Source organism: Pleurodeles waltl, chromosome 7 (genome assembly GCF_031143425.1).
Source record: "Pleurodeles waltl isolate 20211129_DDA chromosome 7, aPleWal1.hap1.20221129, whole genome shotgun sequence".
Classification (NCBI taxonomy): Eukaryota; Metazoa; Chordata; class Amphibia; order Caudata; family Salamandridae; genus Pleurodeles; species Pleurodeles waltl.
In genome coordinates this window covers 960,618,474-960,644,915 of record NC_090446.1, presented here as the reverse complement: position 1 = coordinate 960,644,915, position 26,442 = coordinate 960,618,474, and the positions used below count along the sequence as shown (strand labels likewise).

The window sequence follows — 26,442 nt, the reverse complement described above, 5'->3', positions numbered from 1 at the left end:
ACCTCCATAATAACTTGTTTTAATGTAGCTGTTCCACTGTAATTCTGCCATTTCTAAGCACTTTAAATAGCAGGTATTACTATTACACGATGTACGGATCTAAATTTCACGAAGGAGAACATTCATCAGTCACTTGCTGTCTGGACCAACCTTTATGCTTTGCCTTTCGGACCTACCAATGTGTAGGTACATTTGGCCAGGACAAACTGGCTTCCAAGAAACTGATCGGCTACTCCTAGTGTAAACTACTGGTTAAGCGGTCTTTCGACCAGCTATAGTTGTGAAGCCAGCTGAGTTTCTAATTTGTTGACTTCATCGGTGCTTAGCATACATAGTTTAGGAGTGCTTTAAGATAGTTCACAAATTAAATGTGCAACTCTCTGCTAAATACACAGAAAGAAAAGAGATATCAGGAACAGGGTAGGTCAGTGACTATTGGTAGGCCCTCAATGGAGATTACTGGTAGGCCCTCGATGGGCTTTTTTTTCGTAGCCTATGCTAGGATGTTGTTTTGGAACTTCAATAATTTCTCCTTTGACAACAAATGAGATCTGAGTACCTAACCTGAGTTCATTTTAAAACAGCATCAAGCACTTTCAGTTACAAGGGCTCTCATTCTGTAAACTGCTTGTGAATTTCTGAAATTTGTTATGTGCTTGTAAAGCACGTTTTAAAGGAAAGCTTCTGGTGACACTCAAACTCGCCTGCAGCAGCCTTCAAAAGCCTATGTTAATGGACAGAGCCTCTCCAGCAACTGTTACTTGCATCAGTCTTTCAAGTCCTGAATGAAGGAAGTCATTTTGCCTACGGCTTACCGTATTTAGTATATTCAGATGGCACTGGGTGAGGCAAAGTAGGAGGGTGGGGGAATACATTTTATATCCTAGATCATTCCTGCTGCTTGCCTTTTACTAGCAAACTTATGGCAAGTTAAAAAACGCCATGTGGGGAAAGCAACGTTGAGAGCGTAGGAGGCAGGTGGGGGTGGAGACAGCACATGAGGGAGGGAGCAAAAAACACATGCACTCTCAAACTTAGTTTCCTGAATTTCAGTTGTGGAGGGATAAAAAGTCATTCAATGTAAAGGATGGCAAAAAAAAAAACTAGTTTCCAAGGAATGGACAAACACACGAAAAGGGAGGGAAGCCACTGAATAAGAAGCGAACAAATGAGACTGACAAGAAAGCCAACCACTGATAAGCAAAAGACGGGCTCTAACCCAACTGTAAGTTTTTAGTACGATCTACAAAAGACCTTACGATAACAGACTTCAGTCCGCTGTTGGCCATCTCATGAAAGGCAATGCCATTAAATACATTGAGAAGGTAGTGTTTCTTAAGTTTGCAGAGAAAGGTCTCTTCAACCCATTTATGTCAGATGATGGGCTTTAGGGTCTCAAACTTTGCACCTGACCTGTGAGATGCCAGACGACTCAGCATGATCTGCTACGTCCATGGTTACATGCCACAGTTGTGAAATAACCATAGGGCCTCCTGTATAGAAGATCATGTGTATGAAGATGGTAGATAACAACTTCACACCCAGCTCATATGACACACAATGAAGGTTGGAGTTGTTTACCCAAACGTAGACATGGATAAATTCCAGGAACATCTGCCTTGATATTTCTCAGCCAAAGTTTTAAACAGTCTGTCCAAATGTTCTATGGAAATGATAAAACTGAAATTGCCTACTATTGTGTTTCAGGTTCGTAGTGCTCTGACTTTAAGGAATGTAAAGGCATTTAAAGTAGACCACGACTCTCCACTGCCCACAGAGGCTGAAGGAAAAGCAGTAGTATCATCTACAAGGAAGTTTGAAATTTGCAATCAATCATCACACATTTCACTGTTGCCCCTTGCTGTTTGAGCTCCAATGCAAGAGAGATACATGTGCTTATTTTCCTTTTGCATCCATTTTGGTACTTACTCTCCTTTTCTGGTGGTACTGAGGCGATGCAGTTGAGGCTATATTCAGACTATTATCTAAACAAAGGGATTCCCACGAATGTCACCGCTCGTCTGCACACATGCCTGCACTTCTTTCACAGTTTTGACGCTACTGCGCTTCCAGCTGCTGGTATTAGATCACCATTCTTATGTGGTATAATAAGGTTATCTCTGAACAGAGCAGTTTTAGAAGTTCACATTTCTGTCATACAATCCTTTCGTGTGAAAACTAGGCAAAGGAAGCTATAAACCCCTTAGGCCTATGGGTGTAGAGGACTGGTTAGACGCTAACACCACTGCTAGTTCCGTGGTCCACATCAATATCGATTTAGATCTTATTGCCACTGAAATAGAACCTTTGTGCCCAGAACACCTATAATGATGTGAACATTTCTCTTTCAAATGTGAAGTTAAAATCCCTCACCCACGTGCTAGTCCGCAAACTAACATTAATGATTTAGCAGGTGAGTTTCTTGGAGGGGTCAGAGATACTGCATTGTGAGAATTATGTTCAAAGGTGGTAACTACAATACAGACTTCATGATCTGTAAAAAAATTAAGACCATCTTGCTTTTAGGGATCAGGGGTCTGACAGCAAGTGAAAGTCTGACCTTGGCATCCTCCCGCTGAAAAACTGCGACAGTACAGCCACTTGTCCTGAACATGTATGTTGATTGCCAGTCTCGACCTTCTTATAGCCCAGAACAGGTTGCTTTTCTATAAACCTCAAAATTGTCAGTTTCATGAACCAACAGCAAACAATCCACGTAGTGAACTAAAATTGGGATCTTCCATGAGAAGCAATAGCAAAGCTTGAAAGGTGACAAATCAAACAAAAATGTACGATGTGTTATGAGTTGAGCTGCTGTCGAACACAAAACCATCGTCAGTAGTGATGTTCAAGTTCTCGATTTCGAACACTTGATGCTCAGCTGATTTCCTGACTAAATCTGATAATGGGAAAAAAAGTAATCAGGAAATGGTGTTAGGTCTAAGAAGATTCACAATATCATTATGATCTGGACAGTGGACACCTACTAGTTGTTTCTTAAAGCTGTAAGGTCTTCTATATGGAACCACTAGACAGCAAAGCATAACCGTAACCGTAACCGGTGTAAAACTGCAAAAAAAACACTCCAGTTCCACTAAATAATCTGTGACGAGGAGCCAAAGGGAGACATCAGACTAGGTGTCACAAAATAGTAGGCTTCAAAAGTAATTAAGCCTCGTTTTACCAATGGTCTCTAATTTGTATACTTTTATCACTTTCTATGTTCCAAAGGGACCTATAGACTGCAGTCTGGCTGCAGCTAAGCCTCTTGCATATTTTCATCACACATGATGCCAAATGGGACTTCCGTGTAAACATAGTGAGCACTGATGGTACAATACCCAAATTGATAGTGGTTGTGGAAATGTCCAATAGTCACGGTCAACCAATAGCCCGAAGCCACGACAACTGACTCTACGTTCGCAAATAAGTGCCTGTTCCCTAAGGCATTTGATTGTTTGCATCTTTTTGGGAGAGGGCAGAGAAATAAACTACTCTGTGGTTTAAGGAGTTCCTTTTGTGAAGAGCACAACTGAGAGTGTGACTCACAATGCCAAATTTGGCGGCAAACATGGCTCCCTTTCCACCCGTAAGACATTCACAGAAGGATTCTTGACTGGGGTAAATGGTTTTGCTAATGTGGATCTCATGTGCATTTCTCTGCCACAAGTGCATAGAAACTGTCTTAAAGGTTTTTAACCGCCCACAAACGTTTGAGTTTGTTGATATTCATAACACTAGTCTAACCATTTACCACCTTGAAATTGATGATCATAGCTTTACTTCAGAAAAGGACTAGTGTAATTTCTCTTTCAGTATGGTAAGGGAACTCAATGGGGATGTAGGTGAAGGTGCTTGAATGTCTCCCTTGGAATGAAAAGTAAGAAAACATGTACATTATATATTGGGTTCAATTTACAGAGTGCTCAATTTGAACACTATGTACTACTCTACACTGGGGAAATGGGGGTCCGTGGAACATGCGGTCATATGACATTTACAGTGGTATGCCTGGGAACTTGTGCATAGGCAGATTTCCATTTTCCATGTCTAATAGTGGGAATGTTTATAAATTTCCAAAAGAAATTCTACACCACTGCAAGGGAAAGCTACTGTGGTGCCATATTTAGAACTTGCAGTGCATTTCACTCACACTCACCTCTGCGTCCAACCATTACTTCCTTTCTTCCTGCAGGGTCCGCTCAACCGTTCATAGGTGGGGTGAGTCTCTTCTAATGTGATAGGGTGCCGAGTGTGTACTGCTGGTGGCGCTGGAGAAGAGATAAATCATGAATTAGTGAGGCACCACAACTCAAAGAAAGAGTGTGCATTAGAGAAGACAGTGCGTTAAGTGGAATGTATATTTGTTACTGTATTTTTAAACATTGAAAGTGAGAGCGTGCTTTATCATTCAAGCCATCGTACTGAAACGTCTCTAATTAAAGATTGACATAACTTGGAGCTGAAATTGAGTTTTAAAGCCACATAGTTCATAATCCCTAAAGTAAGCATTACTGAATGCTAAATCCTTCTGTTTCTGGAGTACACGCTAGCTATGTACATGCATTTTCAAACTCACTGCTTTCACGAGATGTGTTATTTTCAAGCACAGATGCAGAAACGTTGTTTGGGGTGAATGTGCCATTCCACTTGGAAAGGTTTCTTACTTACACTTTTAGACCTCTTCCTCACAAAATAAAAACTGTTTTGTGAAGCGTTAGAGCATGACCAAATGTTGCATTAGCACATAACACTGTTTACACCCCCATAAGTAGCCCAGTTGCTCCAGCTGGTCACTTAGGAATACAGGGACTACACAGTTCAGATACCAAGAATGTTGCCACATTTCTCAGAGAAAAGTACAGCTGATATTTGAATATGATTTTGGGAAAAGTCTTCTTTATTCTTTATTGTGGGTCCACTACACAGTGCTCCAACAGTCCAATGGCTTCAATGCTGTCAGAAGATATCACTATATACCTTACTCCATACAGCTAATCCTTGCTCAACATTGGGTGGTTTTCGTGCCAATCTCAGTTGCCTTGCTTCTATTTATTGCTTTCCTCCTTTTCTGTATTTGAGCTGCCCTCAGGAGCTTTTAGGTTTTGCCCTAAGAAGATTGGTCATTCTCCGTGCTCCGAATACCGCATTGCCAACATAGCCATGTTTAAACACCAGTTAGCTGCCTTTCACATGGTCACTCAAAAAACTGCAGCAGAAATGTAGATCATATGACATAAATCTTGAAAGACTATGTAAATGTAATAAACAATGAAAATGTGAAATAGAAATGGAACAGAGTTTCACATTAGAGGTTTGCTCTGTATGACCCATAAGCAAAGGTGAACACTCTCCCTAGAATGCCAGTGAGAAGCTTCAGTAAGTTTCAATTAGCTTCTTCAGAAAGTGAGGTGGAGAATCTACCTGTGACTACCAGTGACTCTCTGCTTGAACCATGGCAGCCACTAAGTAAACTTTCAATGCCTTTAGAGGAGCCACCGTAGCAGCAGCTCCTTTGATCACCATATCCTTAACGTATTCAAAAACATCATTAATCTTTTGTATCCACATACATGTCACTCCCTTGTGAAGAAGTTCTCTTATAGGCTGAACAATAATCACATAGCTTGGCACAAAACGAGCATAGTATTCACAAAGTCCTAAATAGGACCTTAAGATGTCCTTATCACAAGGTGCAGGTGCTTTCTGAATAGCCTTAAGATTACTAAACTTTAGCTTAATACCCTCAGCAGAAATAGTGTGCCCAGGATAGTCAACGCCTTGCACCATGATTTTGCACTTTTCAGATCTTACCGTCATGCTTCTCTCTTTCAAGATATAGTAGCATGCACCATGCCAAGTAGGGACCCTCACTCCAGTCAAGGTAAGGGAGTCACACAGCTAAAATAACCCCCTACTCACCCCCTTGGTAGCTTGGCTCAAGCAGTAAGGCTTACCTCAGAGGCAATGTGTAAAGTATTTGTACACACACACACACACACAGTAACAGAGTGAAGACACCACAGAAGTACTCCACACCAATTTAGAAAAATAGCCAATATTTATCTGAGTAAAACAAGACCAAAACAAGAAAAAATCCAACATACACAAGTAAAGATACGAATTTTCAAAGATTAAATGTAGTATAGTGCAGAGAAACACAATAGCTTCAACTGGGGCTATCAAAACGGCTTGACGGAGTCGCTTCCAACAGTCCGGGGCCACCAGTGACGCAGCACAGCCAGCCCAGGAGTCGTGTAGACCCCAGTTACAGTACCTTGGAAAACGATGAAACAAAGACGTTGCACGGAGTTGGGTAGATAAGGCGTCGCTGGAGCCGGTGTGGTGTCGGTTCCTTGCTGCCACCGGGGAGGTGAAGCGTCAGTTCCTTACTGCTAGGCAGGGGAGGTGAGGCATTGGTTCCTTACGGCTGCAGAGGAGGTGATGTGGCATTGACTGAGAGATGTCAGTTCCTTACAACAAGGTGGAGTCAATGAATCCTGCTGGTCAAGACACAAGGCGTCGACTTTGCGGTGTTGCCATCACCCCACGGGGCCACAGGTGCTGCAGCGGACTTAGGTGCCATGGATGTTGGTGACACTGCACTCTGGACTCATGCTGTGGCAGGACTTCGGAGAAGCTGCAGCAGCATGGGACCTGTGTTGTAGGTCACGGTCGTTCCACTCAGCGGGGACCAGGGTACAGGTGCAGGCAGCGGTGCAGGGTCAGAGAGTGGCACGAGTTACGAAATCGTTCGGGAAATTGATGCGCTACTTTCTTCCTTGTTGCACCAGAACTTACTTCCAAGGGTGCAGGAACTAGATTTGGCACCACTAGGCAAGTCAGGACTCTCAGCAAAAGAGCCCAGACGCTGGCAGAAGGCATTTATTCTGTAATGCCTAAAAGTCAGTGGTCAATCCTATAGCCCCCAGAACTGACTACTGAGGAGAGAGAACTCTCACCCAGGGTGCAGATCCAGATGCAGAGGGGCATGGCAACAGATTCCAACCTAACCAAAGAAGGCTCCAATAAGACTCCTCCGAGGCTATGCAAAGCATTTTGCCTTCACTGGCAGGTGCCAGTATTGTGTTCTCGCACAGGCACAATCACCTTTCCTTGTGCGTAAAATAGCTGGCAAGCTATTCCAAACAGACAGCAAACCTTGTTGTCCAGTTATGCACACCAGCTATGACACTTGCAAAATAGGCTTATATTTATTCTTCCACTAGGAAAAGCATAGCGCCTAGCGATAGCATAGTGAGGGTGTGGGATTAATTGTGATTATGTCACCATTTTTTTCCTGTTGTTTTCATTGTTCATGAAACACCTAGCTGCTTTTAATTGTTATCTTCTTTGATGTTACCAAACAATATTGTGTTCACTCGATTCAGGAGTTTTAAAATAACTATTTCAAAATATATATGTTGAAATGGATATCTCGTGTCTATGATCACTGAGTGTGTAACTAATTAATTAAAGATCTTTTGGATTACTACTGTCTCTCCAAAGCCTTAACGGGCAGTCAGTAACCCAACAAGAACAGATACCAACACCAGCAGTTATGCTCAGTGGATTGGGTGGGGCTACAATAGCCTGGACTCCCCTGTTCAAGTGACAGGGGAGTGAACAAAGTCCCTGCACAAGCAGGTGGGGAAGCCAAACCTTGCAGACCTGGGCCAGAGTCCCAGGTTACGCAACAATATATGGAAAGTGGAGTTTGAATGTTGCACTATTTTCCAGTAGAAAGGAATGAGGCACGCAGTAATCTACAACATGGCAAGCTGTAAACTGAATGTTGTAAGTAACTAACAGTTTCTATTTGCAGCATGTATTTTAGATCACATGCTGTGCATCGACTGAACAGTAATGCCTCTTCCCTTTATGTCTATTGCTGACAGAATCTGCAGTAGGTGTGGTAAATAGAGAGTCTAACATTGTTTGGCCCATCTATACTTCTTTTCTAGTAAGTTTGTCAGCACAGCAGTGATTTGTGAAAGTGTGAATAGGTGACCAAGTGGCTGCCTTACAAATACGCAGTAGAAGGTCACTGTGGCTCCTTTCTTCTGAGTGGAATGAGCCTATGCCATGGAATGAATACGAAATTTACAGTTGTAAAACAAACCTGGATGCAACACACAATCTATCTAGTGATACTCCCCTAAAATATAGGAATTTCTAAGTGCAAGGGAGCAAAACAAATATGTAGCAGTTAAGTTTTGCATATAGGTTTATTTCTGTGTCCATGAGTGTGCATTTTACATCTATGAAATGAAGTGTTCTTTCTGCCCTGCTACAGGAGTTATGGAAAAAATGTTGGAAACCCAGTTAAACTGACTGACATGAAAAGGGGAGACTACCTTAGGAAAGAAATATGGATTTGTGCGCCATGCAGTACGGTATCCCTGAAATCTGACTTTGAACTCCGACATGGATGTGCGCACTGGTCCATCTGTCATGTACTAATAATTTAGGAAACAAACATCATTCAGCGGTATGTATGTATGCTGCCTCTAATTCCAGACATTTGGTAAACACTTTTGGTGAAGATAGTATGCCAAATGGCAAAACTGTGAACTGGCAATGGCTTGTAGCCAACAGGAAGTGCAGGTACAGCAAATGTTAAAGTAATATCGGGACACAGAAGTAAGTGTTTATTAAATAGAGGGTCATCACTTAGTGGCCCTGCTGGAGTGGGATGACTTCTTGCAGTGTGGTCACCTGTAGCAGATTGTTCGGTGGTTGGTGTAAAAACCGTGCAGAGTTGGCACAGGCCCTCGTTGTACTTTCTGGGAAAGACAGTACATGGAGTGCCTCTTCTATAGCACTTTGCTGAGTAGGCAGTTAATTTGTGAGAAGAGAATGATGTCTGTTCAATTTGGTGGTAAGTGAAGGAATGTTTGGCAGTAAAGGAGTCAACCTCGTAAAGTATCTACTTTCTACTGTGGATAAAACCACTTGCTAATGGTAATAGGCCTCCATCCGTGAGGATAACCCACACCCTTCCTCGGACTGATGACCTGCCATCAGAGAGAAAACAGGCTGGAGTTACTATTTAGAGGCTGAGGACCCCTTACTTTGGGAACCTTGATCAAAATATTTGCTGAAGTCTCAAAAAGACCATCGTTGGTGAGATTGTCCCTGGGTGGACTGTTGAGGTTGGCTATGTGGTGTTGGGTGGAAGGGAGCTGTACAGACTGATATGGCTGTCTATGGTTTCCGGTTTGTTTCAGATGCCACTGAAACTTCAGTTCCTGTACTTAAAACAAAAAAAAAAATAGTGCTTAATCCACAGAGGGCCTGAAAAACTGCTCTCTTTCACATGGCAAATTGAGGAGATGCTGCTGGACCTGCGAAGCAGAAAAACAGAGATGAGGATTCAAGTGTTATGCTGTAGCAAAACAAGGGTGTTGTTTTAGTGACAAGCCTTGTCTGCTGCAAGGGCACATTCTGTTCAAAACTGAGTTTCAACGAGAACATCACCCTTTTCTTGCTCTATTGCCATTGACACCCCACTTTGGGCAGCTGCTCACCATATAATGGGATGGTAGGCAGAGGCCTTGTCAGCGGGGATAGTTTGATCAGGTTCTATTCCAAAGAGCCATCCAAAACAAAGACCGAAATATAATCATACCGTGCAACTTCTCTGCTTTGGGATGATCTTCTCATCTCGTTGACCATTATCACCACCCTCCTGGTCAGTAGGGGATGGCTTGGATGGCGTTTCTTTGACATTTTGCATTGGCCTAGGCTGATGAACTGACTTCTTCAAAATAATTCTCTTTTTCTGAGTCTTATTACAGGAGAAATCTGATGTTTGTGAGACAGGCTGAAAGTGTAATTTTTAGCATGTGGAGCAAAGTTTGCAATGGTATTGTCAGTATGGTCTAGTAACAAAGTGGCCCAGGTCTAGATCTATGCATAGTTGTTTTGGGCATAATACAGGTAATAGACTAAGGCTTTCAGGGATGATGTAAGCTCTGCCCTGAAGAACCCATGGGGAACGGTGTGCCTTCAGATATTTGCTTTCCTAGCTGATCTGTCCTAATGGGACCAAACTTCCTCTCAAGTCGAGATAGGCTTTTTGAAACACCCTGGTGACTGAAGTCGAGGCTTGGCGAAGTTGTTTTAACCTTTTCTTCCAGAGTCACAAATAATTCTCCAGTTATGAAGGTCAAACTGCCTTCCTTCTCTGTTCTGTGCCCTAACTCAGGCACAGAAAGATGTGCTCACACAGACATAACAAGACAGTTTCCCTCTTTCCTCTCCCATCTTCTGTTTCTAACTTGACCACCATACTTCAACTTCTTTTACACCATAGCTCGGTAAACCTCTTCCAACATAGTATAAGCTGGTTGCATTGGGTAATCCCTGTTGCCTAGACGCTGCATCCAAAGATTCTAATCATACATTTCTACATTTATCTTCTTAGTAAAAAAGCACTCAGCTGCCTTCAGAAACCTCAGTAACATTCAAGGTCAAGATTTTCATATTAGTTTCTTTTCTCTTCACCTTATTTTCTAGTTTTTTCATTCTGCCTAATGATGGTGCTAGTGCTACCTGGCAGTGGCTTCCATTTCCCTGAAGCCTTGGCGTTCTATTCTGATCTGCCCTTCCATCCTCTACATGTGCTGCCTTTGGCCCAGGGTGCATGTTACCAATTAGTGTATATCCACATCTCAGTTTTGTTACAATAGCCTCTGCTTCTGATAACTGGCAGCATTACTCCCTACCATCCTTTCAGTCTCACTATAATCCTCTCAAATGATTTCTGAGTTGGTGCCCCTAAAAGGGATTCAATGATATTCCAGCCCAATTTCGGACTGGGGATGGCACCACTGAATGTGTCCATGTGCAGGGAGGTCTACTGAACTCAACAAAACGGCCTCTACTGTGCTCCGCTCAAGCATCCCATATTGTGATACTCGGTTCCAACTACTAGGACAAGAAGGGCCAGGAGGCACAGCAGGTCACAAGTGTTACGTGATTACATCTAGATTAGAAAAAACTAAACTTACGATCAAGTAAAATAGGCTAAAAATGGAGCAAAAACACTGGAAACGTAACAGTTATGTAGCAACGGTTGGGAGTTGGGAAAAGAGGGAAGGGGCAATGGTCATAAGAGCACTGTGACTTGTATAAGAATGTATAAAAAAAAAAAAATCAATAGGTATTTATGCCCAAAATAAGGATGACCCAATAACACGATTTACAAGGATCTGTAGTTATAAACACACATTCATCATCATCATCATCATTTACTTTATTTCGGTAAGTAGAAACATACCATAAAAGTACAATACACAAAAAATTATAAAAAAGCACTAGAGATAAAAACACAATAAAAAAGTTAAGAAAATTGATTAGATTAAAATCATGACAAAATAAACATAAAATATATGACTCCAATGATAAAAAGTTCCACTCAGCAAGAGACTGATTCCCAAGATCCATAAATAATCAGTAATACGGAGAAACAATACCTATAATGCTACAAATTATCAGCTAAGATCATGCATCGAAGTTCAATAAATATACATAAATAAATCTAAGAATTAGCTACCCAGTCTTATTCTTAAAAATTGCTAATCTAAGGCGCCAGATTGATTCAAGAAATGTTGCCACTGGTAAAACTATCTGGACAGATTAATCAGATTTTAAAATTCTCTCAGCATGTAAACAGGTCCTAACACCTATGTGTTTGCATAGGGGGGTGATCCAAAGAGCTCTTTGTTTATAGTATGCATGACAGTGGAAAAGGACATGTGAAACAGACTCTTCATTTTTGCAACCCATCGGGCAGAACTTAGATCTATTGTTGGAGCTGGACCATTTATACGTTAAAGAGCACAAAGGGAGGGACCCTATTCTAAATCTGATAAAAACAGCATGTGCGAATGGAGAAAGTACTGCGTCCATAAAGGGCTCAAATTCGTAATGGCATTTGACTGATAAGTAACTATGAGACATAGACAACGGGACAATCTTAGAAAATTGAACAGTCTGGACATTATGCCAAAAAGCATCCTTCAGCAACTTCACAGCATTTTTAGGAATGGAGGAAGGATCCTGCCAATAGGACCCTAAACCAAGATGAGTTAAGGACCATTCGACATAGGCGCACCATTTGGTTTTAATAATAGGATTGCGGCCCACCAATTTAAGAAGCCCACATCGAAATGGAATGAGGGTGTCTGTTGACCATAGCCGGATCCAATACAACAGGGACCTTAAGGCGGCAATCTGCGTAATTGAAAAAAGGTTTAAATCCATTCGAATGGGCAGAGATGGAGTGCTGGAGGGAACTTTGAGCAGCATTTTCAGAAACTGATTTTCTGCCCTTGCCAGATTCACCAAGTTGCAGTGGCCCCAAAGCTCTGCACCATATAGAGCCCCCCCCCAGCTTGAGATTTATATATTTCGAGGGCAGGAGACATTGCAAATTTGGGAGATCTAGAAGCAAATCTTACAATGCCACCCGCCCTTTGCTTCAAGCACAATAGAGATTTCTGTCGGTGGGCATGCCAAAGATGAGTCTTCTAGTTTAATGCCTAGATAATCAAAAGTGCCCACTCTTTCCAGGGAAACGCCTTCTAGGTATACGGGCCTCTTCATTTTATGCCTATTGTCCCCAAAGACCATATATTTTGTTTTTGCCGAGTTAATTTCCAAACCATGATCCTTGCAAAACTCCGTAAACTGAGAGAGCAATCTGGAAAGGCCCGTAGCAGTTCGAGAGAGTAGCAAGGTATCCTCCGCAAACAAAAGACATGAGAGCTTCTGCCCACCCAAACTAGGGGCATCGCCGTGACAATCTAGAAGGTATGGGATACATGCATTAATAAACAGAAGGAACAGGGTAGGCGCAAGAACGCAACCCTGCCTCACACCACGGGCTGGAGTCAGATCACCTGCAGGACCCCAGTGAACTCTGGCACAGTTGTCAGAGTAAAGATCTTTAATAATATTGATCATGGGACCTGGGACTCCAGTATTGCTCAGGACCTCACACACATTCACCCAGTCACTATTTCAGTGACAAGGTCAAATACCATATTACTGAAGTACAGAAAGAATGGTTGAAAAACACACATCGTTTGCATGGCACAAGGCCTCACATAGGAAAGAAACTTTAATAATAGTCATGAGGCCTCTTCACAGTGATTTTATCTTAATGCACAAATGTAACCCCATGTGTCCTGGTTTTGGTAAAAATCTCTTTTTAAATACATACACATGACTTAATGTATATATGAGGATACACAGACTGTATTCTCCTTTTTAATACCACTGCATTATTGATTGAAGGGAGGGGCATCATGACCTACTAGATGCTTAGTATCTTGTGAGCCATGGGCCATTCCCAGACTTAACACTGATAATAAAGAGCAAATTACACTCTGCATGTCTGTGTTTGTATGTATGTATGTATATATATATATATATATATATATATATATATATATATATATATATATATATATAATAATGATACTTGCCCAGTAGAAATCTGTTTGTGACATGTTGTGCTCTAGATTCACATGCTTTGCATAAGTCCGCCATCTAGTGTTGGGCTCGGAGTGTTACAAGTTGTTTTTCTTCAAATAAGTTTCCCCCCCCAAGTCACAGGATCAAGTGACTCCTCCTCTCGGTGATACTGCACATGGGCATTGAGTCCTTTGTTAGATTGTTTTCCCGCAGGAGGGTGAAGTAAAGAGTGTATAGGTGTATATGTACATATATAGTAAAGCAGTGAGACTTCCATGCAATGTATATACATATTTACAATACACAGTACTACAATGGCCACAGGCTTCTGGGGAGGAGGGAGGGTGCATGTGAATCTTTAGCACTACATGCAACGAACAGATGGCTACTGGGTAAGTAACATTTTCCGTTCAATGGCATGTGTAGCTATAGATACACATGCTTTGCATAGACTGTAAAGCAGTCCCCTCCCAAATTATGTGGTGCCTAGCCTGGAATAGTGTTTTAAGCACTGCCTGTCCAACATTTGCTTGTTGGTGAGACAACATATCCACACAGTAGTGTTTAGTAAATGTGTGTGATGTAGACCATGTGGCAGCTTTACATGTCTGCTATTGGTATATTCCCCAAGAATGCCATTGAAGCACATTTTTCCCTAGTGGAATGTGCTTTAGGGGTTACTGGTAACTGTCTTTTAGCTTTGATATAGCAAGTCTGAATACACTTTACTAATAATCTGGCTAATCCATGTTTTGAAATAGGATTACCTTTGTGAGGTTGTTAAAATGCCACAAAGAGTTGTTGGATTTTCTGAAATGTTTTGTTCTGTCTATATAGTACATGAGAGCTCTTTTAACATCAAGGGTGTGAAGAGCTCTTTCAGCTACTGAATCTAGCTGTGGAAAGAAGTCTGGCAATTCCACTGACTGATTGATATGAAAAGGTGAAACCACTTTTGGTAGGAATTTTGGATTTGTCCTAAGAACAATTTTGTTTTTGTGAATTTGTGGTTCTTCCATACTGAATGCTTGAATTTCACTAACCTGTCTTAAAGAAGTGATTGCCACTAAGACGGAAACCTTCCATGATAAAAGCTGAAGAGGGCAAGAGTGCATTGGTTCAAATGGGGCCCCCATAAGTTTTGTGAGTACAATGTTAAGATTCCACACAGGGACTGGTGGAGCGCTAGGTGGAATAACCCTTTTAAGACCTTGTACTGCCATTTGATGGAGTTTGTTTTGACCAATGACTTTGTGTTTCACCACTGCGCATATTAGTTGCTCAATGTTCACCAGTAGCACATGGTATGTTTTGTTCAGTTGAGCCGCCTATGGGCTTTGACATGGCATTAGCCATTACTTTCTGTATTCAGTTTAGCCGCCTATGGGCTTTGACATTGCATTAGTCATTACATTCTGTATTGTGCCTATTGGCTTTGACATGGCATTAGCCATTACTTTCTGTATTCAGTTTAGCCGCCTATGGGCTTTGACATTGCATTAGCCATTACATTCTATATTCTGCCTATTGGCTTTGACATGCTGTATCCAGTCTAGCCGCCTATTGGCTTTGACATTGCATTCCTATTGGCTTTGACATGATGTATTCAGTTTAGCTGCCTATTGACTTTGACATGCTATTAGATATTCTGCCTATTGGCTTTGACATGATATCATATGTTACACTTTGTATTCAGCTCCGCTGCCTATTGGCTTTGACATGATCTTATACATTGCATTTTGTATTCAGCTCAGCTGCCTATTGGCTTTGACATGATATTATACATTGCATTTTATATTCAGCTCAGCTGCCTATGGGCTTTGACATGATATTATACATTGCATTTTGTATTCAGCTTAGATGCTTATTGGCTTTGACATGACACTAGACATTGCATTTGATATTTAGGTTAGCTGCCTATTGCCTTTAACATGACATTGCATTTGATATTTAGGTTAGCTGCCTATTGCCTTTAACGTGGAGTTAGACATTGCAGTTGAGAATCCAAGCTGTATTTTTCCAAGCTGTGTTTTTGCACCAGAGAACCAAGATGTTTTTCTCACAGTAGACTAGACATGATAAGAGAGAGTACATGGGTGTTGTTTTTTCTTCGCTTGAGCTTGGGAACAGGAGTAGTCTTGGAGACCTGGCCAGTCTCCAAAAGGCTTGCTCAGTTTCCCAGGTCTGAGAGGAGGGGGCACACCTTTGTAACGAATGACACAGGCTGCAGAGAGTCAGATTCGAATCTGCCGGACCTCGTGCTGGAGCTTGGCGCAGGCTGCCAGCAATCCCGTGTGGGTAGATGAATCTCTCTTTCTCGCGGCTGACAGGGGTCATCAGCTTGCAGACCTTAGAAAGATGAAGCTGTAGATAGTTCCCACACGGTGAAGTATTTGTTTTGCTTTGCATTCAATATCTTATAAATATAACCTGCTGTGTATATTGCAAACTGATATATTTTGTTTGATTAACGCGGACTTGAAAGCTACTAATTCGTCATTCATAAATATTGTGGTTGGGGAAGAATTAACAACAATAAAAGTCTTCTTTGACCTCAGAAGTGCATTTCTGTTGTGTCATGTTAGTGGTTAGAAACTAGATAAGAGGAAAGCACTACAATTGGTACCAGGAGTGGGGTCGGTCATTAAGAGGTGATTAAGAGGGTGTTGACGAGTTGGTAGATTTCTAAGTGCACACTTTAAAAGTGTAATTGTTTTTGTTGGTTGGAGAATTACAGAAATTGTTTTTTTTGGAGAATCACAGTAGCACGGCAGACCATGTCTGAGAATACATGTGTTGATAAACTGCCTGATGGTGCTAAGAAAAACTGTGAATTGTTTTCTGTTTGGGGAATTACAGAAGAAAATGCATGTGTAGCTAAAAGGCCTGATAATGCTTTGAGAAATAATTCCTGTTGTACATATGTAGAAAACGTGTCTTTTGGAAGTAATGATGACAGAAAGGTTTGGATACCTTTATCTGCTTACAGAGAAATGCAGGAGAAATGTAAGAAGTTGGAACATGAAAATAGGAATTTACGTGAGCAAATTAGCCCGACTGAAAGTTATAAAAGGGCTGTTTTTGAAGAATCTTTCTTGTCCCATTCCAGTAATGAGGGGGTAAAGACAGCTCCGAGCTGCACTGAGTTTTCGTGTGGGCCAGGGTTTTTGGCAGACAAAATGCATTCCTTAACTGATAACACGGACGAGAGAGACCAGAATGTGATTTACGAGTTACCGTTGCAAAATGCACAAGTAAAACGAAAGATTTTAGAGCAAGAGCCGACTTTCATTAGCTTGTTTGATTTTTGGAAAAAGAATAGCCCTCATTTGAGAGAAATCCTAACACTTTTGTATATGGTCACTGTGAAAAATAATATGCAGCTGCGCGCTTGTGATTTGGCAAATGAAATAATGCAGACTTTAGGTTTCTGTGCAGTGCAAGAAGGAAAAACTGATGTACATGTAAATCATGAACAAGGGAAGAAAATAGTGCCCCTAGCTAGAATCATACAATGGATCTGGTACTTGCAAGACAGGGCTAGAGTACCACAGGTAAAAGAATTACCGGTGAAATTGTGTGCACCATTTGAATTCGTGTCCACTGAAGATAAAAAGCATGTTTGTTTTACTAATGATTCAATGACTGAAATGTTGTTTTCTGGCACAGGAGAAGGAATGGAGTTGTATAATGTGTGTCAGATTTTAAAGCAAGAGCTACGTGAGATGTGTCATTTTTACGCTGATTTTTGGTTCATTGCTAATGTTTTAGCACCTAACTGGTTCAATTACCTTGCAGATGTTAATGAGAAAAATTCAGAGAGAGAAGTGTTCACCCAGAATTCTGCCTTAGGGGGGATGGCTAAGTGGGTGCCCCAGAAATGTGAACAGCTGAGAGAAAAAGCCACTTACAGGTGGGCAGAGATGAGAGAGAAGCACATTCCCCTAGATTTGATAAAAACTGTGCAGCACGCACAAAAGCAATCTGTCATGCAAGCAGTCACAGAGCAGTTGGGGAGAGGAAAGTTACCAGGACAGAAATGGCAAATTGATCATGTTTTAGGGAGAGTGATTGCTGCAGATTACCAAGGAAAAATCGAAATTATGCTGATACCTAGAAAAGAATCTGATTCATGCATACAAATTGGAGACAGAATGGCCCAAATTGGCAAAAGTGCAGTGAATGGAGGTTTGTTAAAGAAGGAGTCTGCCCCAGCCCTTCTGACAGTGCAAGAAAAGGGAAGCTGTGGCGCAGCAGATAAAAACCTCAGTACTGATGTGTGGGCTGAAGCCCCAAGTGATCCTCCAGAACCTGCAGAAAATATAACAAAGGGCCTCAAAAACGTCCTGCTGATTATAAAACAGGGAAAGAAAGAGGAAGGGTGCAGTTTAAATGAAAAATGTTATTTGCAAGAAAAGTCATACTGTTTCTTTTGCAGATCCTACCACGTTTCGCCACTGTCCCCGAGTGTGCTGTGTGGTCCCCGTTCCGGTGTGTGCGTGTGGGGTCGGGGAAGGGACCGAATCCCCAACCTGAACCTGGCTGAGTAAAGTGCCAGCACCATGGATCCATTTTGCGCAAACTGCGCCTTCAGTTCAAGTTCAACTTGTTTGATTGCATTCTTCCACTGGAACTAAGCTGTGTTTTTTTTTTTTTCCCTTCTCGTATGGAACTCTGACTTTTGCTTACCTTCCAGCAAACCTTTCAGGTGGACCGTGCATCTTTACATGAGCAGAACTCATGCCACATCAAATTGCTAACACTGTTGAATTAGAGACTCATTCAGAGTATAAAAATTGCCCAGTCTTTTCTGTATAGATGTATCTGATGTGAAAGGTTCATAATGTTTTTTTTTTGTGCTGATGTTTTTTGTTTTTGTTTGAAACAAGAGATATGTGAAACAAAAATTCATTGGTCAAAGGGCGGAATGTACTGCCATTTGATGGAGTTTGTTTTGACCAATTACTTTGTGTTTCACCACTGCGCATATTAGTTGCTCAATGTTCACCAGTAGCACATGGTATGTTTTGTTCAGTTGAGCCGCCTATGGGCTTTGACATGGCATTAGCCATTACTTTCTGTATTCAGTTTAGCCGCCTATGGGCTTTGACATTGCATTAGTCATTACATTCTGTATTGTGCCTATTGGCTTTGACATGGCATTAGCCATTACTTTCTGTATTCAGTTTAGCCGCCTATGGGCTTTGACATTGCATTAGTCATTACATTCTGTATTGTGCCTATTGGCTTTGACATGGCATTAGCCATTACTTTCTGTATTCAGTTTAGCCGCCTATGGGCTTTGACATTGCATTAGCCATTACATTCTGTATTCTGCCTATTGGCTTTGACATGCTGTATCCAGTCTAGCCGCCTATTGGCTTTGACATTGCATTCCTATTGGCTTTGACATGATGTATTCAGTTTAGCTGCCTATTGACTTTGACATGCTATTAGATATTCTGCCTATTGGCTTTGACATGATATCATATGTTACACTTTGTATTCAGCTCCGCTGCCTATTGGCTTTGACATGATCTTATACATTGCATTTTGTATTCAGCTCAGCTGCCTATTGGCTTTGAAATGATATTATACATTGCATTTTATATTCAGCTCAGCTGCCTATGGGCTTTGACATGATATTATACATTGCATTTTGTATTCAGCTTAGATGCTTATTGGCTTTGACATGACACTAGACATTGCATTTGATATTTAGGTTAGCTGCCTATTGCCTTTAACATGACATTGCATTTGATATTTAGGTTAGCTGCCTATTGGCTTTAACGTGGAGTTAGACATTGCAGTTGAGAATCCAAGCTGTATTTTTCCAAGCTGTGTTTTAGCACCAGAGAACCAAGATGTTTTTCTCACAGTAGACTAGACATGATAAGAGAGAGTACATGGGTGTTGTTTTTTCTTCGCTTGAGCTTGGGAACAGGAGTAGTCTTGGAGACCTGGCCAGTCTCCAAAAGGCTTGCTCAGTTTCCCAGGTCTGAGAGGAGGGGGCACACCTTTGTAACGAATGACACAGGCTGCAGAGAGTCAGATTCGAATCTGCCGGACCTCGTGCTGGAGCTTGGCGCAGGCTGCCAGCAATCCCGTGTGGGTAGATGAATCTCTCTTTCTCGCGGCTGACAGGGGTCATCAGCTTGCAGACCTTAGAAAGATGAAGCTGTAGATAGTTCCCACACGGTGAAGTATTTGTTTTGCTTTGCATTCAATATCTTATAAATATAACCTGCTGTGTATATTGCAAACTGATATATTTTGTTTGATTAACGCGGACTTGAAAGCTACTAATTCGTCATTCATAAATATTGTGGTTGGGGAAGAATTAACAACAATAAAAGTCTTCTTTGACCTCAGAAGTGCATTTCTGTTGTGTCATGTTAGTGCTTAGAAACTAGATAAGAGGAAAGCACTACAGACCTTCCCTAAAAGCCTTTATAACAGGAATCCTAAAAAGGGAAATATGTTGTCTGTGTTGGAGGTAAGCAGCTATTGCCGTTAAATGGATCCTAATAGAGGAGTATGCGAGGTTTGTTTTTTGTAAGTGTAGCAAATAGCAAACAATATCCTGTATTGAAGCTTTAAGTGGGTCAGTGTTTCTGGGCTGACAGTAGAAGGCAAAATGCTTCCATTTAGCAACATAATACTGTCTAGTTGTGGGTTTGCGTGCTTCCTTTAGAATATCCATACATTCAGATGGAAGTTGTAAGTAGCCAAACTTTATGACTTCAGGAGCCAAATTGCCAGATTGAGTATGCTGGGATTTGGATGTGTGACTTGACCTCTCCTTTGAGTCAACAGGTCTGGCCAACAGTGCTGTGTGCCAATGTTGACGTGCCCACGTGGGAGCTATGAGTATCATGGTGAGAAAATTGTTTTATCTTTCTGATCAGAAATGGAATTAGTGGGAAAGGTGAAAAAGTGGTAGCAAATATCCCTTTCCAATTGACGCACAGAGCATTGCCCTTGGATTGACGGTGTGGGTACCTGGATGCGAAGTTCTGGCATTTTGAGTTTTCTCTTGTGGTGAGAAGATCTATGTCTAGGGTTCCCCACATTTGGAAGTATTGTTGAATCACCTTTGGGTGAATCTCCCATTCGTGTAGTTGTTGCTGCGTCCTGCTTAAGAGGTCCGCTAGTTGGTTGTGTATCCCTGGAATATACTCTGCCTGTAATTGCATCTGATTGTGAATTGCCCATTTCCAAATTGTCTGAGCTAAAATGGACAATTGAGATCAGTTGTTGCCTCCCCCCCCGGCCATCCCGTTTTTGCAGATAATACATTGTGGTCATATTGTCTGTCCTTATTAACACTATCTTTACACTATCTTGTGTGTCATTTGTGTTGGAAAAGCTTTGAGCACTAGGAATACTGCTAGTAATTCCAAGTGGTTTATATGATAAGTTTGTTAAATTGAGTCCCATTCTCCCTATATAGTGAGGTTGTTGAGATGGGCTCCCAAACCTATCATTGATGCGTCTGCTGTGATTGGGGTGTGAGGTACAGGGTCCTGAGAGGGCCACCCCTTTGATAGGTTGGTGTAATTCCACCAATGCAGAAAGCGGTGAGTCTGGCGGTCCAACAATGCTAGATCCTGAATTTCACCCTGTGCCCTAGACCATTGAAAGACACTTCTGTAGTGGTCGCATGTGTAGTCTTGCATTGGGTGCTATTGCTATGCATAAAGCCATCATTCCCAATAGTTTCATCACCAACTTTACTGTGTAAGTGTGGTTGCACTGTAGTTGAGTCATGAGATTGTGAAATGGTTGAATGGTTGAATTCTGACTAGGTTTGAGTATGCTAATCCTGATTGTGTGTTGAGAATTGCTCCTAGATACGGTTGTTTCTGTGATGGCTGCAGGTGAGATTTTTGATAATTGATTGTGAATCTTAGATTGTGTAGGATGTCTATGGTATACGGAGTATGTTGTTGACAGCTTTGAATTGTACTGGCTTTTTATGAGCCAGTCATCCAGATACGAGAAGACATAGGTATTTGGTGAATACCCTGGGTGCTGTTGTTACCTCGAATGGTAGCACTTTGAATTGGTATCATTTTCCTGCTATAACAAATCTTAGATATTTTCGATGTGCTGGATGTATGGGAATGTGGAAATAAGCATCTTTGAGATCTAATGCTGTCATGTAATCTTGTTTTTGTAGTAGGGGAATGATGTCTTGTAGAGTGACCATATGTAAGTGTTCTGGAAGGATGTATTGACTGAGGGGTCTGAGATCTAAAATTGAGCTGAGAGTACCATCTTTCTTGGGTATAAGAAAGTATAGTGAATATTCTCTGGACCCTTGTTGAGATATAGGTAACATCTCTATGGCACCTTTGAGTAGTAACAACTGTACCTCCCGTTTTCGTAATTTGAGATGTACCGGAGTAAGTTTGTGTGAACGAGGGAGAATGTTTGGTGGAGTACAGATGAGTTCTAGGCAATAGCCATGTTGGATAATTGACAGAACCCATTGATCTGTAGTAATATTGTGCCATTGTGGGTACAATTTTACCAGTCTTCCTTCCACAGGAGATGAATGCTCTGTGGGGAAGTGTAATGAGTCACTGTTTTGTTGAGGTGGAGGAACCACTTGAAGCAGCTGATTTACCTCTTCCTGGATGCGGATGGTTTTGTGGCCTACGAAAAGTTCTCTGAGTGGGTGTATTGTATAATGCACCCATAGCTTTAGCTGTCTCAGAGCCCTTTTCGAGCTTAACTATTGTAGTATCAACCTCTGGCCCAAATAAATGTTGTTTAGCAAAGGGCATATTTAATACCGCTTGTTGTATCTCAGGTTTAAAACCTGAAGCCCTTAGCCATGCATGTATCCTAAAGATGATGCTGGTGTTGACTCCCCTTGTTGCTGTATCAGCTGCATCTATAGTGGATCTGATTTGGTTATTAGAAATAGCCTGTCCTTCAGCTACTATTTGTTGTGCCCTTTTTTGATGCTCTGGTGGAAGATACTGCAAAAAGTCTTCCATCTGATCCCAATGAGCTCTGTTGTACCTTGCTAAGAATGCTTGAGAGTTCACAATCCTCCAATGGTTAGAAGCTTGAGTTGCCACTCTATTACCTGCTGCATCAAATTTGCAGAAGAGAAGCGTCCCCTGTAGATTGGCTATTGGCTTGCTTTCTTGCTGCACTGACCACTATAGAGTCAGGTGTTAGTTGTGCTCTAACAAAAACTGGATCAGAGGGCGCAGGTTTATTTATATGTTTTTTTTTATCAACCCTAGGTGTAATGACTGAAATGAAATCATCCTCAATGGGATCTGTATGTAATTGTACATTATTATACGTAGCCGCCCTGGCTATAACCTGATTGTAAGCAGTGGTATCTTCAGGGGGAGATGGCCTTACCGGGTATAAATCGGTATAATTGGGAAGAATGGGATCTGTGTCATATATATCCCATGGATCTACATCCTCTTGAGGATCAGATAAAACATCCCTATGTGATGAAACAGAGGATTCTTGTGGAGAGAACTGTGTAGGTGAAGGTGGTGGCGGTGGTGGAGTAGGAGGTGGTGGAGAAGCAGAAAGGTAAGAAGAATGTGGTGGTGAAGGCTGCTGTGGTACCATTTGTTTCTCCTTTAGTTTAAACATTTTAGTAGGTGGAGGCTCAGTGTCTTAAGTTGGTTGGAAAGTTAATTTTCTTTTGATTGTTGAAGGAAGATAGGCTATGATCCTTCCTGTGTCCTTATGTATATGGATCTTTTGTCCATAACCTCCAATATGGGCTGTATCTCTGATGACTCCTCAGTACCTGGAGCATATCTTCCACCGATAGGTTTCAGCTCCAAAAGCTTAGATACCGAATGCTTGTGTTGAGCCGAAAATGTCGGCTCTGAAAGCACTGTTATTTTTTTCGGCTCCGAGGCGGACGAGTCAGATTTTCGGCTCGGTACTGCAACAGATGTGGCATGCTGTTTGGTGGGTGCCGAATGCACTTTGGTCTTTTGTTTCGGTGCTGAACCCGAGGGTTGGTCATCCGAATGTATTTTTCAGGTCCGACCATGGCTCGAAGACAGTTGAGGACCAAAGACCAATGCAGAAGTCTTTTTAATTGTCTTTGGACGGTAGGACGGGACTGGTGTACTCACGTACTGCACAGGTGAAATGGATTGGCTGTCGACATCGGAATCTTGATCCGAATCGGAGTCAGCAATGGAAACGGCTGCACGCTGTGCTACTTCTTCTTGAGCGTGTTCGTCCCTGAAGAATGAGTTACTTACCTTCGGTAACGACTTTTCTGGTGGATACATTAGCTACCTGTGGATTCCTCACCTAATGAATACTCCCATTGCGCCAGCACTCGACGGACATCTTCTTCCTAGCTTCTGCACGTCGACGAGGACGTCACAGTTGCCCATGCGAAGCTGTCTGACGTCATACAGGCAATAAGAGGTCCTCGCCGACGTGCGACGTCAGTACCAAAATTTGTTACGTGCCTGAGAATAATAGGCCATTGAGATGAAAGAACAATAGTAATATTTAATGATATTCCAAACAAACACATCATTCTGAGAATTCAACCTACCATTTTTTTTTTTTACAAGTAAATAAATATATGAACTATATATATATATACATATAATCATATATACATAATATATACCAATCCTCAAAACCAAGAGGAGCACACTCAAGAATTACTTGGTTAGACCAAACAGGCAACGGGGAGGCGGGTGGGACCGTGAGGAATCTACAGGTAGCTAATGTATCCACCAGAAAAGTCGTTACCGAAGGTAAGTAACTCGTTCTTCTGACGGATACAACTACCTGTGGATTCATCACCTAATGAATAGAGTCCCAAAGCAGTACCGCACTCGGTGGTGGGTGCCTGAATGGTCAAAACAAAAAATCCTGCAGCACTGACCGTGCAAAATGGCCGTCCCTTCTGACCTCAGAGTCCAAGCAGTAATGCTTCGCAAAAGTGTGAAGGGACGACCAAGTTGCGGCCTTGCAGATGTCGACCACAGGAACACCCCTAGCCAAGGCCGAGGAGGCCGACTTAGCTCTGGTGGAATGAGCTCTTATACCATCGGGGGGATCCTTCTTTGCTAAAGAGTAACACATTTTAATGCAAAGAATAACCCACCTGGAGAGTGTTCTCTTGTGGACTGCCTTTCCTCTCCTCTTTCCCACGTATCCGATAAAAAGCTGATCCTCCAGCCTGAAATCCTTTGTCCTGTCTATATAAAAGCTTAACGCCCTCTTTGGGTCCAAGCTGTGTAGTCTCTCTTCTTCCTTTGACGGATGAGGCGGTGGAAAAAACGTGGATAGAGTAATTGTCTGGGCCCAATGAAAGGGTGAAACAACCTTCGGAAGGAAAGCAGCCTTGGTCCTCAACACCACCTTATCCCCATAAAAAGATGTATAAGGGGGTTTTACCGATAGAGCCTGCAACTCACTCACTCTCCTTCCAGATGTAATAGCAACCAGGAAAACTGTTTTAAGAACTAACATTCTTATGGGGCAAGAATGCATAGGCTCAAAAGGGGACCCCATAAGGAAAGTTAGAACCAAGGAGAAATCCCATTGAGGCATAACGAAAGGATTTGGAGGAAATTTATTCATAAGGCCCTTCAAGAATCTAAGTACTATTGGAGATTTAAATAAAGAAGGCTGGTCTGGAAGACAAATAAAGGCTGACAAGTCAGACAAGTAACCCTTAACAGTAGCCACTGCACAACTCCTCTGTGCTAAAGACAAAGCAAAAGATAAAACATCCGACAAATGAGCACGTAAGGGATCAATCTGCCTCTCTCCACACCATACCACAAATTTAGACCACCTATTAGCGTAGATAGATTTAGTGGAGTGTCGCCTGGCCGATAAGATAACATCCACTACCTCAGGCGGGAGAGAAAAGGAACTCAGGTTGCCCCGTTCAATCTCCAGGCATGAAGGTGCAGGCTCTGGAGGTTGGGGTGTAAAACCTGCCCCTGCGACTGCGAGAGGAGGTCTGCCCTGAGAGGGAGACGGAGCAGAGGGCACAGTGAGAGTTTGAGAAGGTCGGAATACCACACCCTCCTTGGCCAATCCGGAGCAATTAAGATGACTTGGGCCCGGTCTTGGCGTATTTTCCTCAATACTCGAGGAATCAAGGGTATGGGGGGAAACGCGTAAAGCAACTGGTCGCACCAGGTCATCTGAAACGCGTCCCCCAACGCTCCTTGTACCGGATACTGGAGGCTGCAGAATAACGGGCAGTGCGAGTTCTGCCGGGTGGCAAACAGATCTATCCGAGGAAACCCCCACATCTGGAAGATTAGAAGGACTTGATCTGGATGGAGACGCCACTCGTGGTCGGCCGAGAAATGGCGACAGACTGTCCGCACGTACGTTCAAGACTCCGGCCAGATGATTTGCTACCAAGCAAATCTGATGGTCCTTTGCCCAGGACCATAGCCGAAGAGCTTCCCTGCAGAGAAGGTACGACCCTACCCCTCCCTGTTTGTTTATATACCACATCGCGGTAGTATTGTCCGTCAGGACCTGAACCGACTGACCGCGAAGGGATGGGAGAAAGGCCTTGAGAGCCAGACGTACAGCCCGTAACTCCAACAGATTGATATGAAACATCTGTTCCACTGGAGACCAAAGCCCTTTGATCTCCAGGTCCCCCAGATGAGCTCCCCACCCTAGAGTGGAAGCATCCGTTATTACCGTGGTCACTGGTGGAAGCTGCGTGAAAGGCCTTCCTCGGGAAAGATTGTCGCCCGCAATCCACCACTTCAAATCCGTGGCAGCATCTCTGGAGATCTTTACCGAACCTTCGAGATCCCCTTTGTGTTGAGACCACCGCCTCCGGAGACACCACTGAAGAGCCCTCATGTGCCAGCGAGCATGCGTGACCAACAGTATGCAGGAGGCAAACAGACCGAGCAGATGTAGGACCTTGAGGACTGGAATGACCGCTCCACT

The 26,442-nt window shown here is 42.4% G+C and overlaps 1 protein-coding gene across 1 annotated transcript in view; it reads right to left on the bottom strand.

Annotated features, from left to right (window-relative positions):
• Positions 1-26,442, bottom strand: part of ENGASE (endo-beta-N-acetylglucosaminidase) — a 234,143-nt gene that overhangs the window by 33,671 nt on the left and 174,030 nt on the right. The window contains exon 12 of the mRNA XM_069199685.1: positions 4,160-4,271. Coding sequence (XP_069055786.1) covers positions 4,160-4,271 — 112 coding nt within the window. The remainder of the gene's footprint in view (positions 1-4,159; positions 4,272-26,442) is intronic.